The 16170-nt window shown below is 58.3% G+C and overlaps 1 protein-coding gene across 5 annotated transcripts in view; it reads left to right on the plus strand.

Annotated features, from left to right (window-relative positions):
- ST3GAL4 (ST3 beta-galactoside alpha-2,3-sialyltransferase 4) overlaps positions 1 to 10356 on the plus strand; it is a 34621-nt gene extending 24265 nt beyond the window's left edge. Inside the window, exons 2-11 of one of the 5 annotated variants that reach the window (XM_054579407.1) lie at positions 3102 to 3177; positions 3461 to 3557; positions 3953 to 4033; positions 4269 to 4366; positions 4595 to 4655; positions 5182 to 5277; positions 5372 to 5561; positions 6249 to 6383; positions 9668 to 9811; positions 10133 to 10356. In XM_054579407.1, coding sequence (XP_054435382.1) covers positions 3162 to 3177; positions 3461 to 3557; positions 3953 to 4033; positions 4269 to 4366; positions 4595 to 4655; positions 5182 to 5277; positions 5372 to 5561; positions 6249 to 6383; positions 9668 to 9811; positions 10133 to 10219 — 1005 coding nt within the window. In that variant the 5' untranslated portion in view covers positions 3102 to 3161 and the 3' untranslated portion in view covers positions 10220 to 10356. Of the gene's footprint in view, positions 1 to 3101; positions 3178 to 3460; positions 3558 to 3952; positions 4034 to 4268; positions 4367 to 4594; positions 4656 to 5181; positions 5278 to 5371; positions 5562 to 6248; positions 6393 to 9667; positions 9812 to 10132 lie in introns of those variants that run through there. The other 4 variants (XM_054579405.1, XM_054579404.1, XM_054579409.1 and 1 more) reach the window with 4 other exon arrangements.
- The last annotated feature ends 5814 nt before the right edge of the window (positions 10357 to 16170 follow it).

The following is a 16170-nucleotide window of genomic DNA, read 5'->3' on the forward strand; positions in this document are numbered from 1 at the left end:
CTCTGCCTCGTGGGAGGGTGAGCCAGGCTCCGGCAGCTGGTGGCAGGCTGAGGCCGCCACACCTTGGACCGGATGGGTGGATCGGATGCCTGCGCTCCTGCCCAGGTACCCCGCTTTCAGTTTTCTCCTGTCCTCTCCTACCTGGGGGCTCAGTCCGTCGTGCGGGGGAGCTGCTGGGAGAAGGCCCCGCGTTGTCCCGAGGCAGCGGCCAGCCCAAGAACCACGCCCCTGGGGTGTCTGGGGGCTGCCAGCCACCCTCTTGGCCTGGCTCAGCAAGGGGAGGGGTTGCGCTGATGAGGCCCCGGGTTGGGTATCTTAGAGCAAAGCCCGAAGACCAGCCAGTGTGACAGGCAGAAAATCAGCAAGTGTGGGGAGAGAGACACCGCAGGGCACGGCTCTCTGGGTCAAAGAAGGGCTAGCTGCCTTGTTGCTCCGGACCGGTCAGTGCCAGGCACCTCTGATGGTGGCAGCGGCCTCCCTCGGGGGTGGCCAACGGGGCGGCTGAGTGTTGGTCTTTCAGCTATGGGGGCATACATGCTGTGTCGTGTTTCTGTCTCGGCTGCATGTTAGAGTCACAAGGGAGGCAGGGGTTTTCGGTCTGCCTTGTTTCGTCCTTAGCCAGGCCTGGGCTCTGCCCTTAACCCCTTAAATAAGAACCTTGGAGAGTGGAGCCTGGATGTCTGGACATTTTTAAACTTTTCAGATGATCCCCTGCCTTGTGCAATCCGTGTTGTGACCTACAGTCACCAAGGGAGATGAAATCGGATGGCACGAACCCTGGGCCCATGGGGAAGTGTGAGAGCTGGGAGGGCCCTGGTCTCAGCCTAGCAGTGGGGTGTCCCCAGGCCCCCACCCCGGGAGCCGGTTAGGGTCAGACCCTCGCACGCCCACTAAGTCTGAGCATGTGCGTCAGAGTTTGAGGAACCTGCGGTTGCTGCCCTCCCTCCGCCCGGGCTGCTCAGCCTTGGAGTCGCCTCGGGCACTGGAACGAACTCCAGATCCAGGCCAGACCCGTGGTCAGGACCCCTGGGTTTGGGGCCAGCAGGGCCCGGGGCAGTTCTCCCACCGAGAGGAGCCCATCCCTCTGTCTTGACCAGCGCTTCTTGTGCTTCAAACGTGCATTTGAATCGTTCAGGTCGTATTCAAATGCATACGACCTGAATACGTAGCATTTCAGACCCGTGGTCAGAACCTGAATACAACGTGAATGATTCAAATGCAGAGTCTGATTTTGTGGGTCTGGAGGGGGCCTGCGATGATGAGAGTCTACGGAAGCTCCCCAGGGGGGCCCACGCTGCTGCTCAGATGCACTGTGACCTGCAAGCGTCCAGGGCCAACGTCCCAGTTTCACAGCCAAAGAAACTGAGGGTCACAGAGGGAGAAGTGACTCCGCCAAAGGAGCCCAACATGCTCTTCATTCTCTCCTGTCCGAGGGTGGGCTGTGTCCCAGGCAGCTGCTAGGGGCTGGGGCTGGCGGTGGGGGTGGGGGAGACAAGCAGGCCTGCTTCCTGCCCGCACGAGGCTTACCCTCCACTGGGGGAATCGGAAAGCAAACAAGTGAGTCACTGAGCGACTTGCAGATCAGGACTGCTGTGCAGGCGGCAGGGAGGCCATGGCTGTGGGCAGGTAGGGGAGTCACGTACTTTTCCGAGCAATCAGGGAAGTTACTAGAACCATGACTTTCCTTGAGGTCTTCTGATGGCAAATCTGGAACTTGACTGCACAAGGCCGACCTCCGTGCCCACTGGGGTTAGAGGGTGGGGGTCCCCAACCCTCCTGAGGACACCTGGCTCTCGTCCCCACACGGCCCTCTCCTCCCGCTCTAGGCTCATTCTTCAGGGCTCAGGGACTCCACGTGGAGCCCGGCGAATGCCCCCAGGAGCGGGGTGCAACTTTGTGGTAGGATGGTGCTCAGGATCATTGATTTATGATTTATAACAAGAGCCAGGCCTTGGCCAGCCACTGTCCCCGCCCTTGAGAAACAGGGAGAGCTTTCACCTGTCCTAGAGCATGCAGACGCGAGTGCTTCCGTCTCTTTCCTGATCCTTGGACACCAGGGCTGCTGTGGAAGTGCCCGCCCCAAGCCCATGGGCTGGCTGACTCAGCCCCAGCGAAGGGCTTGGGAATCTGGGTTTCTGGTAAATAGCCCGGTGATTCGAGTGACCCAGATCACTGGGGAACCCGGCACAGAGAGAGGAGACTGGCGCTGGGCAGCGCTGTGTGCCTCTGCGTGGCTGTGGGTGCTGCAGAAACATGCCCCCTGCCAACTCCAAAGTGTGGCTCTGGCTGAGTTTTGTGATTTAGGGCCTTCTCTGTTATTGTGCGTGTAGAAGCTCCCTGCTCCCATAGTCTGTCTTCCCACGCTGGCCTTTGCCCTTCCCTGGAAGGGCCTCCTACTTCCTCTTTGATCAAAGAGACCCCTGTGCTCCAAGCACCCCCCATCCAAACATCCTGTCTTCTCCGCTGCCCCGCGCGCCTGGGCGGCGAGGGCTCGGGCACTGCCCGCATTCAGCCACAGTCCAGAGGGCTGGAGGGGGCCTCGCGGACCGTCTCGGAGCTGTGCCCTCACCTCGTTGTCTGGCCAGAGCAGACCTGTTTGGCTGGAGCAGTGAGGAACGGATGATGGGGAGGTGGGTGGTGGCCAGGACCAAGGTGAGGCCTTGGGTGGTGGCGGGTAAACTTTAGTTGCATAAAATATGAATCACATCCATATACAGTTAGCTTGACTTTATTGTGAAGACATAGGTGGAGGTGCCCATTTCCTTCCCAGATCTGGCCCTTCCCTGGTTAAAGTGAGCAAGGGGACAGCGAGGGGAGCCACTCCAGAGAAGCTGGAGCCAGCCAGCCTGGTGTGGAACCTGATCCTTGAGGGGTGGTCTTGGTTTCCCTTCCTGTCCCCGAGGACGCATGGAACCCGTGACGCTGCCCTGGAGGGGCTGGGGACTGTGCAGGGTGAGAAGGGCCTGCTCTGGCCGGCCGCCCCAAGGCGGCTTTGGCAGAAGAAGGAAGTAGAAGGAGGCGGCGTGTGGGTGCATCCCACTCCGGTATCTGAAAGGAATGCTTGTGGAGCTGACCAGACACCTGTGACTCCTGCCTCCTAGGTGGCCCGAGGCAGCCGGGATGCCAGCTCTCCCCCGGAACCCTGCTTCCTGCTGAGAAACATGATCAACAAATCCCGTGAGTGTTGCCCAAGGGCCCCCGCGCTGAAAGACACGCCCCCAGAAGCAGTCTTCATTATCGTCCTGGGGCCTGGGGCGGTTGTGGAGGGACAGGCAGGGAGCTAGGGTCCTCCCCTTTATTTCGAAGTGCACTGGAAACGCTCGGGCCCCAGCCCTTCTCTGCCAAGCAAGGGTCAGGCCAGGGCCAGGGACTGGGTCCGCTTGAGCTGGGGGTGGTAGGGCCCCACATGGGGCAGGTGAGAAGGTGGACTAGGACTGTACCTGCCTCTTTCTGCCTCCAGCTCCTCTGTGCATGTGCCCTGCAGGCTGGAAGCTGCTGGCCATGTTGGCATTGGTCCTGGTCATCATGGTGTGGTACTCCATCTCCCGAGAGGACAGGTACGTTGAGCTGCGAGTCCAGCTTCCATGTCCTCAGACTCGGGAGGGAGCGTCACAGGGTGGGGACAGAGTGGGGCAAGGGGGTTCAGAGAACCCAAGGATGACCTGTCCCTTTAACTGTTCGCATGAGACTCTTCCGGGAGGGCAGGCGGTGGGTTTGGGGAGCGAGGCGTGGGAGGATGCCCCCAGGCCCTTGGTGGGCCGTTCAGGAGAAGGAAGAGTGGCCTCCCCGATGGTTTGGTTTCAAAATGGACCTGGGGTCGCAGTGGCCCTCCCCCTCCCGCACATCACGCTCCAGCACGCGGGACCGAGGTGCCGTGGGGGAAGGGGCAGGCTGGGCCCGGGGCTGAGCGGGCCGACTGTAGCTCCTGCCTCTGCTCCTTTTCCGTCCCCAGTTTCTATATTCCCATCCCAGACAAGGAGGAGCCCTGCCTGCAGGGGGAGGCAGAGAAGAAGGCCGCCAAGCTCTTTGGCAAGTAAGTGCTTGGGCCGAGGGGGTAGGCAGGGCCTGGGGTGCGCTGGGGTTGAGAGTGTCGCGGGCTGGGGGGCCTCCTGCTCGCTGGATGGGGAGCTGTTGGTGGACCTCGGCCAGGGGAAGTCAGCGAAGGAGGGCATGGCCCCTGGGCATGCACCCAGGATATTAGTCAGAGCCTGATCCTGATCCTGACACTATCCCTTTCGTATCCCCACCCTGCTCTCCTCGCGGTGCAGCCGCTCCCGAGATCAGCCTGTCTTCCTGCAGCTTAAGGATTACTTCTGGGTCAAGACGCCCTCTGTCTACGAGCTGCCCTACGGGACCAAGGGGAGTGGTAAGCACTGCCTGGCGGTGTGGAAACGGCGGTCAGGGAACTCGGCTGCACGCTTCCCTTTGGCCGTCCACGGTCCCGGCCTGCTGGTCGTCAGCCGGGCCGACTCGCCCGGGGCCAGGGGCAGGGAAGGCCGGCGGAGCTCCGAGGCGTGGCGGCAGGGGGAGGAGTGGCAGCCTCAGACGCTGGCTCTCGCCCTCAGCCCCTTCCGATTATCGGTTCTCTTTGTAGAAGACGTGCTGCTCCGGGTTCTGGCCATCACCAGCTCCTCCATCCCCGAGAGCATCCTGAGGTACGGGAACTGTCCTCTTGCTCCAGCCCCAGTGCCTTCCCCTTTCTGCACCCGTGAGAAACAGTCAGGGCCCGGCACCCGCTACCCGAGCCCTCCTGTCGCTGGTCCCCCGTGGCCAATTTGGCCCGTCTCCCTAGCCTGTCTGTCTCCAGGGGAGGCAGATACGTCAGTCCCCACGGTAACTGAGCCTGGGCATCCGGCTGCCGGGGCAGCAGAGGCTGCTGAGGGTGTTGTCGGGGTAACTGGCAGGCCTGGGCAGCCGGCAAGGGGCTCTGCAGTGGGGCTTCTGATTGGTCCTCCTCAGTCGCCTCCCCTCTCCTCCCTGCTCTGCTCAGTTTCCTCCCCGTGACAGAAGCCCAGGGCTGCAGAGTCAGCAGGACCATGAGCAGGACTCCTTGGAGATGCCCGGTCCCCGGGGACCAAGGACACAGGGGGCCTGGGGAGGGGATTCTGAGCCAGGCCAGGGGCAGACCCAGGGCAGGGGCAGCAGTTGCTTCTGCACCTGAGCGCCCTCCCGCTCTGGCAGCCTCCAGTGCCGCCGCTGCGTGGTGGTGGGCAATGGGCACCGACTGCGCAACAGCTCGCTGGGCGAAGCCATCGACAAGTACGACATGGTCATCAGGTCTGTATGACCATCGCCGCCCTCTGCTGCTCAGGGACGACTGTGGACGGGCCCTGGGGGGCCCTAGCTGACGGCTCCTCCCCCTGCCTCCCAGGCTGAACAACGCCCCGGTGGCCGGCTACGAGGGCGACGTGGGCTCCAAGACCACCATGCGCCTCTTCTACCCGGAATCCGCCCACTTCAACCCCAAGGTGGAGAACAACCCCGACACGCTCCTTGTCCTGGTAGCCTTCAAGGCAATGGACTTCCACTGGATTGAGAGCATCCTGAGCGATAAGAAGCGGGTGCGTGGGGACCTGGGGGTGGGTGGAGGCCCGGCGTGGGGACCCTGCCCGAGGCAGGCCCTCCCGTGCCGCGACGTCCGCTCTGCCGTCCTAGAGCTGATGAGGGGAGACGTGAACCCAGTCTCCAGCAGGGCCTCTGATGAGCCGCCGGGCAGCCAGGGCCCGGGGTCGGCAGGAGACGGGCAGCAGCAAAGGGCGTCCCACGCTCCAGGCCGCCTGGGGCAGCAAAGCTGCCAAATTGCATTTGCCAGGGAGAAAGCCGGGAGCGGGGGAGCCGCTCAGCAGTCATCTTTAGGCGGGGGCAGGTCAGGACACGAGATCTGGGTCCTTTCCAGGCGGTCCCCAGAAAGTCCACTGTGTCTCTGTCAAACACTACACCATCCAGTCTGGGGTTTTTTGCCAAATGTTTACACAACTCTGAACTCCAGGCGGATTCTTAGAAGTGGGATGGCTAGACCTCGTCCTGTACTCAGTGGGCCTCCTGGCCCCTCTGGGCCGGGGCGGAGGAGCACCCTCCTCCCTCTCCCTGTTCCGCTGCCCTGGTCCCCCCTCCTATCTCTGGTGCAGCCTGCCCCTCTCGCCCTGAGGGTCTCAGCCATCATGTGGACCCCACTCCCTGACTGAGGACTGCCTGGCTGGGCCTGAGAAACACTCCACCTCCTCTTCCTCCCAACCTTACTGCCCCAGGTGCGAAAGGGCTTCTGGAAACAGCCTCCCCTCATCTGGGACGTCAACCCCAAGCAGATTCGGATTCTGAACCCATTCTTCATGGAGATTGCGGCTGACAAGCTGCTGAGCCTGCCCATGCCACAGCCGCGCAAGGTTAAGCAGGTGCTAGTATGACGGGCAGCCAGAGGGTCAGGGTCACGGGTGGGACGTGGGTGGGACGGTGCGAGAGATTTAGGAAGCGGGAGAGGCCCCTGCAAGGCGGGTGAGTCATCACAGCTCCCATCGGAACAGCACCTGGGGAAGCGGGGACCTTCCGGCACACACCTGTAATCCGGTTTATTAGCTTGCCTGGCCTGGGGTGGGAGAGGAGAGCGCAGACTTCAGAACCGCGGGCCATCTGCAAAGTGGGGCATTATGGGAGGGTTATTCCTAGGGCTTGGAGCTGGAGTCAGAGGAAGTTTGGACAGGCACCTGTCAAAACTCATAAACTGGGGTGTTGCTGGGACAGTTGCAGTCTTATTTGTAGGAGAACCCAAGCCTGTGCAGCTGCTATTAGGCCACTTTATCAGAGATCTTCAAAGGGGTCTGCGCGGGCGAGGAGCTTACACTTTGTCTTGTTTATCACAGCTCCTTTCTGGAGTCAGGATGTAGTTTTGCGAGTTACGGTTTTTGTTTTAGCTCTTGGTGCCCGTGGTGGTCCTCGGCCGGTGGGCGTTGGCTTGTAGCTTCCTGGTATGTCCTCACGGGCCTCTTGAGCCTCCGAGAGTCTGTGCGGGCAAGTGGATGGAGGTAACCAGCAGGAATAGACGGGACTCATGTGGTCTTGGGCAAGTCCCTCTCTCGGAGCCTCTGTTTTCTTATCTCTGTGGTGAGGGTATGACCTTTGAAGGCCACGGCAGGATTTAAAAAGATAATTTATGTAACAGGTCTGTCAGGAGACTGGCACATAGGGGAGGCCAAATTTGAATAAATGGTCTTATCCTTTACTGAGCACCGACTGGGATTCAGCTTCAAGAGCCGAATGCCTGCTGCTGTGGTTGTTCGAGTGGGGCCGGCCACAGGCGGTCTAGCTCCTCGCTTGGAGGCCCCTCGGACCAGCGGAATAAACACATAGGGCACAGCTCGGAGTCACGAAACGCCCAGCCAGGAGTTGTTCCAAGGGCTGAGGGATCTCGGAGAGGGCAGGCCTCTGCTTGGGGCTGTTTTGGAGGCCCCGCCCCCAGAAGAGGTGGTGCTGGGGCTGGGCCTTCAGGGTCCTGGGGCCCATCAGGCAGAGACTGGGGAAAGGTATGTCAATACCACACACTCCCCCAGCACTGAGATCTGCAGGTGGGGTGGCGGGGGCCGCCTGGAGGCGGCCTACGCCCCTGAAGGCTGGAGAGGGAGGCAAGAGAGAGGAAGGACCAGAACCCAGCTCCTGCAGAGGGAAGAGGAACGGAAGGGATGGACCTGGCCTGTGTTCGTTTCCTGTCATTGCCTAGCAAATCGCCACAGTTCAGTGGCTTAAAACAACACTCATGTATCCGCTCCCAGTTCTGCGGGTCAGAAGTCCAGCACAGGGTGGCTGGGTTCCCTGCTTAGGGTTGGTATTTGGGTTCCCCCGCTATCCGAGAGCTGCGTGTTCCCATGAAACATTTCGTAATCTAAAATGGTGGAAAGCGAAGAAGCAATTACCATTGATATCTATGTCTTTATTTCTTTCACCACAATTGCAACGTTTAATTACATCCAGTTTTATGCTAAGCATAGCACCCTTTTGAGGTCTCCTGGGCTTTTCTGATATGTCAGGACACATCTTGCTGACGGATGCACAAAATAAGCCTAGAGTAAGCGCAGATGCTCAGCCCCAGTTCAAAGCTCTGGCAGCGGGAGGCTGGGTGTGGTTTCTAGTGGAAGGAGCCTGGCGGGGCCGCGCTCGCTCTCGCTGCAAAACAAATGCTGAAGGCTCTGTGCGCTTTTCCTCTTTTTTCATAAAAGCAAAAATCCTCTTCGGATTTCTTTTGGTGAGCGAACACAGGTACTTTGGTAGGTCTTTTGTGAAAAGCGGAGTGGTGTAACACGAACTTTCGAAAGGTGGAGAATACTGTACAAGGCTGGAATCAGGGAGGCAGCTGGGCTGAGTTCTTGTCTGCAGGCTGGGGAGTGGGGGAGGGTGGGGGGCGCTGATTCATCTCCAAGCTCATTCTTGTGGGAACAATCCAGTTCCTTGTGGTTGCAGGAGCCAGGTCCCATTTTCTGCTGGCTTCCAGCCAGGGTGGGGGGAGCTCCCTCCGCTCCCTGCCACGTGTTGCCCTTCTGCTTTCAGACAACCCCAGCATGATACATCCATCGTGCTTCCTACCTTTGACTCCCTCCGCCGCTCAGCTCTAGACCCAGATAGATAAACTCATGAAATTAGGTCAAACTCACCAGGATTACCGCTGTCATGGCCAACTGTGCCGTCTACAAAGAAATATAACGTGATGCAATATAGCTCATCATAGCTGCGGTTTCCACACACACGCAAGGGTGATGGTCTTTGGGAGTCGTCTTAGAATTCTCCTGCTGCAACGTGTACTTTTCGGGTGGAATGGAGAGCTATATGACAGTGCTAGGCTCCCAGCTTGGACAGCGGGGTGGGCAGGAACAGGTTTAATCTAGGGAGAACAGGGGCGAGAAGAGCGGGGGAGTTTAAGGAGCCTGCGGCCAGGCGGAACTGGCTGGCAGGCCGTGGCCATGTGGTTCGGCGAAGGTCTGCCCAGGGTGAGGTAACGCAGTGGTCATGAAAGCAACGGGGCAACACGAGAGGAGGGCCTGGGCAGGAAGTGACAGGCAGAACGATAGCAGGGCTCAGAAGCAGACGCCGGAGAAACCCCAGGCTCAGGAGGCCTGACCAGCTGAAGAGCCTGGGAGGCGGACGCTGAGGGAGGCGAGGTGGGGCGTGAGGACCCCAGGCCGTCCGTCCTGGGGGATGAACTGGGGAGGGAGAGGGGGCAGTGGGTCCCTAGAGCAGCCCATAGAGCAGATGTGAAAGGCTTGCCGTCCCCTCTTGACGGAGGGGAGAGCCCACCTCACAAAGGGCCCAGCCTGTGAATGCGGGGGCCCCGTATCTGAAAGGGGCGAGGTTCTCCAAGACTCAGAGCAGAGCCTTTCCACTCCTTAGGGAGTTGCCGAACGGTGGTAAGCCTCAGTTTCCCCATTTGTACTATGCCGTGTGGCAGCCACGAGCCATGTATGGCTATTTAAATTTTAATTAAATAAAATTTAAAACTCAGTCCCGCAGCTACCCGTGCCCCGTTTGACGGCTCAGTTGCCAGCTGTGCGGGTGGCCGCTGTACAGGACGGCCCAGGAAGCCACTTCCGGGGCCACGAAGTTCTGTCGTAGGGCGCAGGCCTAGAAGATGCTGCAAGGAGCACAGGTCCCTCTAATAACCCCTCCCCTACCCCTCGCTCCTCAGAAGCCCACCACAGGCCTGCTGGCCATCACCCTGGCCCTCCACCTCTGCGACGTGGTGCACATTGCTGGCTTTGGCTACCCAGACCCCCACAACAGGAAGCAGACCATTCACTACTATGAGCAGATCACGCTCAAATCTATGGCGGTAAGGGGCCTCTGCCTGCAAGCTGTGCAGGACGGACCAGCCTGGGACACGGGGGGTTGGGGGGCGGGGGGGTGAGTGGTGCCAGGGGCCCAGAGAGGGCTCGTGGGGAGGTCACTCATAGAGTCAGAAGTGGCGCCGAGGCCTCTGGACTCCCAGGCCAGTGTCCTCTGTGTTCGGCCACACACACTGTCTCCTTTCTGAGAGGCAGCACAGGGCAGGGAGTCCCCAGAGCGTGGCGCAGTGGGGAGGGCCGAGGAGCCTGTCCTGGGCGGGGGACGCCCCTAGGAGTCCCTCAGTTGGCTTCCTTGGCTGTCTCCACAGGGGTCAGGCCACAACGTCTCCCAAGAGGCCCTGGCCATCAAACGGATGCTGGAAATCGGAGCCGTCAAGAACCTCACTTACTTCTGACGTGGGCAGGAGCTGGACCCGTCGTCAGTCTGCCCACTCCGCTGCCGGAGCGACCCCCAGCCGTGGCGGTGGGGGTGCCGGGTGCCCGCGGGACCAGCCTGGTCTCCCCCTCGCCCGCGTGGGGAGGGGTCCCGGGGCTGGCCAGGTCTGAGGAGGGACCGTGCCCCGGCTGCTCTCATGGAAGGCAGATCTAGCCCGGGGGGGAGGCCCTGGGGCGGTGGGAGCCCGGCAAAGGAACGAGGCTTGTTGCTGTGATGTTTCCTGTCTGTCGGTGCTGGGAGATTATTTAATGGGCTATTTAATTAAGGGGAAGAAAGTGCTGTGGGCTGGTCCCATGGCATCAGAAAAGGGGGCATATACAGTATTCGGACCACTTTTTATAAAAACATGAAAGCGATGGGCCCACTCAGGCCTAGCCCTGAGCCGACCTCCCAGGAGTGGGGTCACCTGGCGCGCGTGGGAGCCTGTCCCAGCGGGCTTGGGAAGGGCAGTGGTAGGCGTGTCCCGTGCAGAAGGGAACCTCATCTGGAGAAGAGGTACCAAACAAATTAAACTATTTTCCTAAAACAGAAGCAGTTGTGATAACGTATCTTTTCAGACTGGGGGGCGGGGGGTGGCGCATGGGACCCGGTAGGGGACAGGCTTGTTAAAGACCCAGTGGGACCCCAGAGCAGGTCACAGTCATTGAGAAAGTTTATTTTTGAGCATGGTGCTTGGTGCCAGGTCACACATGGTCACCCCAGTATGGCAGACAGGCAAGTGGGGCCCAGAGCAGCCCCCTCTGCCGGACACCCCGCCTGGCATCCTGCACCCTCCTTTACTCCTCAGGGGTGGGGCGGGGCGGGAGGAGGCCAGATCGGAGGGGCAGGAACCCCCCCCCCTCCGCCTTCCTCTCCCTACCAGCTCACAGCCTCCAAAATCTCATGCTGGGAGGTGTCTGTGTGAGGACACGGGTGGAGTCAGACAAAGGAAGCCAAGTTTTCCTTCGCAGATTAAGTGGGAATCATAAAAATGGAGTTTACAGAAGGTCCTGCCAATGGCCCGGGCTGCCATGGGCTTGGGCAACAGATAAGGGACTTGGCAAGGCCTGTCCACCAGTTGCCAGGCCGGGGGGAGAAATGCTTTTTTCTTTCCCCCAGGCCTCTAGAACTGGGATAGCCCTGCCATTTGCCTGTCTCTCCCCTCTCTGTTCTGCATCTTCCCAGGCCCTGCTCCACTGCCAACTGGGCTCACTGCCACCCCACAGCTGCCTCTTTACATCTGCAGCCAGGAGGGAGAGCTGGAGCTCCCCGCGGGGAATGGGACTCACAGCTGTGTTCCTGGCTTTCTCAGAAAGAGTTGCAGCCTTGAGGTTTTGAGGCTGGGCTGGGACAGGGCAGATAGTAAAGGGCAGGGGCGTGGGGGGGGGGGCGGGTGCAGAGGAAAATGACACACTTCTTGTCAGTGTAGAGTGGCCTTGAGAACACCCACCGTCCTCCCATTGGAGGAGGGAATGGAGCGGCCTGGGCTTGGAAGCCTGGCGGACTCAAAGGGCTGAGGGGGACTCTGCAAGCAAGTAGGGCTCAGCATCTGCGGTCCTCCAGGGCTTTTGCAAGGCAGGGGAGCAAGGCGTGCGCATGGGGACAGGGATCTCAGTTCTGCTTCTCCCCGAGGCTTCCCCAGCTGCTTCCAATTGAGGGTGTGCAGGGAGTGTCCGTTTCGCCATCCAGCGCCATTGAAAGTGGCTGTCAGCACATAGGATCCAGCTGTCCTAGATTGGGGTCACTGCCTGTTACTGAACAAGCCTAAACGTGAGCCAGAACCCAGTACACGGATGGGTCAGGCTCCACACACACGCGCACGTGGACACCAGCATGTTACACTCTTGTTGGGCTAGGCCTGTGATGCCATACGCAGACAGTCCTTCCTGATCGCAGACAGACGGGGCTGTGTGTGGGGACGGGGTATACGCACCCCAGCTGTCCACTGTTCCCCTGGGGCGTGGGCTCGCTTTCTCCAGTGCAGCCTGAGGCAACACTGGCCAAGAGTCAGGGTTGCCAGGGGAGCTTTGATGCGGAGTGGCTGGGCGGGGTTCCCGGGTGCACTGAGACAGGGCACTGAGAAAGGGATTTTCACTCTTCCGTTAACCCCGGCGATGCGAATGAACTGCCTGCCCGCCGGGCTGGTGCTGATTAACTCGTGCCCTGAACATGGGGCGGGAAGGGGAACCGGGACCGGGAGGGGAAAGCAGTGGTAGTGCAAGTCCACGGGTTCTACACCAGGCTCTGCCTCTCAATCATGGAGGACCAATCGTTTCTCCCCATCCAAGAGGCTGGGTCCAGCCAATGAGCACCTCTTAGATCAGTAGTTTCTGGGCGGGGGTAGGGAGCGGGGTGGGGGGGTGCTTAAGGACGCAGATTCTTGGGTCGCACCCAGGCCGCTGGGGCGCAGGAATCTGGAATTTTAACGAGCACTCAGAACCACCGCTCTAGCAGTCTAGACTCCAGGATGACCTCATGCGCCTCTCAAATCCACCGTCTGGGTGCAAAGCCCATCCTAATCCCCCGCATCCTGGAGCTGCGTTGAGCAGGCGCACGCGCAGGAGGAGCCACCGGCAAAGCTGGTCCCGCCCCCGGCGCGGAGGGGCGGTGAGGCGCGCTGGCGGCTCTTGGAGGGCGGGGCCGGCCTGGTGGCCGTGGGAACCTGGCAGGCACCATCACCGCTGAGCGAGGCCTCTGGGGCTTGGCTCTGGCCCCGGCGCCCGCCTGGCCTCGGCCCCGCCTCATCCGGCTCTGTGAGCCCTGTCCCACTCCGCAGAGGCCTGGGGAAGGGGACCCCCCAGCCCAACCACAGAGGCTAGGCAAGGAGGAGGTCAGGCTTGGATCTAGCCCACGTATGAACATCAAATGGTGTGCCTTAATTTTGGACACTTCGGGTTTTTATTTACACTTTCTAAGGACAAGAGCACATCTGCCCAGAACGAATAGTCTACGGAAAGTGTGAGCTGGGAGCAGTCCTGTCTATGAGGCGGGAAAAGCGGAGCGCACGCAACGTACTGCAGACGTCCGGCTGGGTGGCGGGCCCCACTCCCTGCTGCCCTGCCATTGGCCCCGTGAAGCGCTGCCCTCGGTCTGTAAAGCAGGGATTGCGCATGCCCCCCTCACCATGAGGTTTTTAAGTATCTAATGGGTACATTGTGTAGACCGTGAAGCATGATGCAGATAGTAGATTGGAAAGCGGCTTTCCATAATGGAAAACACCAGAAAGCGAAGAAACAGGCGAGGTACAGCTGGAGGGTCAAATATTTGCCCAGGTACATGATAGCGTCTGGTTTAAAGAAAAGCCTTTGTCTCTGAGTCACCTGCGAGCAAAGTAAGGGTGAGACATCAGCGAAATAACTCGAATACAGGCTTTGCATAATCAGACAATGAGCAGGGAGTTCAAACTGCTCTCTGGCAGTGATTGTCCTGTAGAAGTCAGGCCCCTTTGGGGTTTTTTGGAGAAAGTGGTTTCTTGGGAGACATGATCCATTTATTTCGATGGCATACATTAACACAGCATACCTCAGTCGGTTCCTAAACTAAGGCTGATAAGTGCAATCTCAGTGGGTTAAATCTCTAAACCCTGACTTTTTGGATGGCTTAATTATAGCTTCAGAAAACTGTTTGTTGGTTTTGAACATTCCCATGGTTCTGTACCAGACATGGTCCTAGGAAAAATTTTCCAACTTAAAAGTTAAGGAGGGATGTGTGTGTGTGTTTTCCTTTCCAGTTCTTTCTCAACAAGGTTACCTCTCTTGTTAGACAGGAGGTCTTGAGGATCCCACACCCAAGAACCGAGGCTGGACGATGAATCTTGAGTCTCGTTGGATGCCCGGTTTGGGGGGAACCCCAATGTATGGGGAGGTTCCCTTCTCCATGTAAGGGGATGGCAGAGAGCTGGAATCAGTCCTGTCTGGGAGGGTTAGCACAGAGGATGTGATGAAAGTTCCTAGGGAAAAGTCAACCTGGGAAGGCAGATTTCGGGGTCCCAGGAAAAACTCGCATTTTCAACTACACCCACCCCTCAAGGGAGGCACCGCTTCCTCTCCGGAGTCTCACGAGACTGGGAGGGTGCGCTTGGGTGGAGGGATGCGAGAAGGCTCAGATGCTGGCACCGCCAAGGTGGTTGACGTTGGAATTACTGAACTAAGCTCTTCCAGAACTATCTATTAGTCTGAGACTCCCTAAAACACTATTTACCTACATCACCCACTTTAACACTTAAGGAGTATCTTCTCCTGCTTAAAAATGTGTTTCTTTTTTGAGGGGAAAAAAAAAAATCACCAGAGTGGAAATTAGAGTCCGGGAGGGCGACTCTCTCTGGTTCTGTTCTCTTTCTTTGCAGATTTATTTACGTCCCACTGGTGCAGGCTTGTGTGGCAGGAGAGCTAGAGAAACTTCAAACTAAAAGTCAAATAGGGGGTTCTTATTGAAACATCCTCCTGTAGAAGCCCTAGAACCTTAGCCACGTCACTTTATCTCCATCACCCCTTCTCTTCCGTGTTTCTTCCAAGTGCAGTGGTTGTCAGTGTCGTACATACTTTTCCTAGTTCTTGGGCATAGAGACCCTGGACCTTTTAATTTTCTTACAAAGCAGGCTAAGGTGGTATCTTGACTGTAGCCCACCTGAGCTTGTCTTGCGGGGGTGACCTTCGGGGGAAGGCTCCCTGGGTTCAGTTTCTATCCTGGGCACCACTTTTCCTCTTGCATCATTGGGAACAGATGCCAGAGAAGCTCCGCTCATGAAGACCCCAACTCTCCCCTTGGCCGTTTCCCGAGGCTCCACTTACCCTGTCTTTGAATCTTAGGAGCATTCTTGGAATGTTCTCATGATGTTTCAAGACATTTCCAAGGGCCATGAGGTGAAGCAGCAGCGGAAGGAGGTGTATGTCTTTGCATGGCCGATCTCCCTGATCAGGGGGCTCAAGGGGCACTTTGAGGCTGAACATTGGCTGAAGGAGGTCTTGGCTCGGTGGGCGGGCTCAGTGGACCGTTCCCGGGGGGAGATGTGGGACCATGGCGTGGCAAGGGGACGGATATCCGCACCAGGGATGCAACCCACAGTCAACGGGAATGGCGTGTGTTCACAAAAGGCCTGTTAAAGACGGCACTAGGGCAGGAGTAAGGAAAACTGCAGGGCCCGTAGTAATGAAAGGCCTCCGTGGGTGACAGAGACCTGGCCACGAGAGGGCAGGGCAGAGGGCACCGCGGAGAACCGCAGTTAGGGAAAAGGACCGATGATCGGCTCCTGACGGCAACAGTGCATTCGCCTGGGAAAACGAAACCTTTAGGAAGAGGGGTAGCTTGAAATTTCCTCATTTTTGCCAGTTAGTGACCTAGTTAGAAGGATTGAAACCTACGGAGTTAGCAAAAATGTTTGGAGCCTCACTGGAAACAGGAAGCAAAGGTCAGGCTGAGAGCCCTTATCAGCTATTTGATTTATCAAAGGCTGCTGGTAGTTTAGCTGCTTATTCTGCAAATGGCTGGTGTGGGGTCACACCTGAAAACAACTTAGATAAGAGGCTTCTAAAAGACTTTTGTTTTTAAAGGAGGAAGTAAAATGTAAGATTTAGTTGTGATGTCATTGGTTTGTGTCTAAGTGGTTAGGTTTCTTTAGATAGGATCACCCAGCGGTGTTTCAGATAAAAATCTATATGCAAATCAAGATAGCTTTTATTTAAATATTTATACTTTTATTTGAATAAAGAGTTTCTTTTAGGAGAAGCAGCTCATTGCAGGACTGCCTCCGTCTTTTCTTTCCCTCCTGCTGTCCTGAACCACACACGACACCTGGGAAGAGCTCGTGGAATTTGGGGCGTGCACCTTGAGATTTCAGTTCCGCTTCCTCCGTAGCAAACACCGTACACCGAGCATACGCCTCCCCTTATGGGAAGGGAGCAATGCAGTCCCTGTTCTGAGAAATCTCCCAAG

Source organism: Pteronotus mesoamericanus, unplaced genomic scaffold (genome assembly GCF_021234165.1).
Source record: "Pteronotus mesoamericanus isolate MK-2021 breed Mesoamerican mustached bat unplaced genomic scaffold, CSHL_Meso_final contig_53, whole genome shotgun sequence".
Classification (NCBI taxonomy): domain Eukaryota; kingdom Metazoa; phylum Chordata; class Mammalia; order Chiroptera; family Mormoopidae; genus Pteronotus; species Pteronotus mesoamericanus.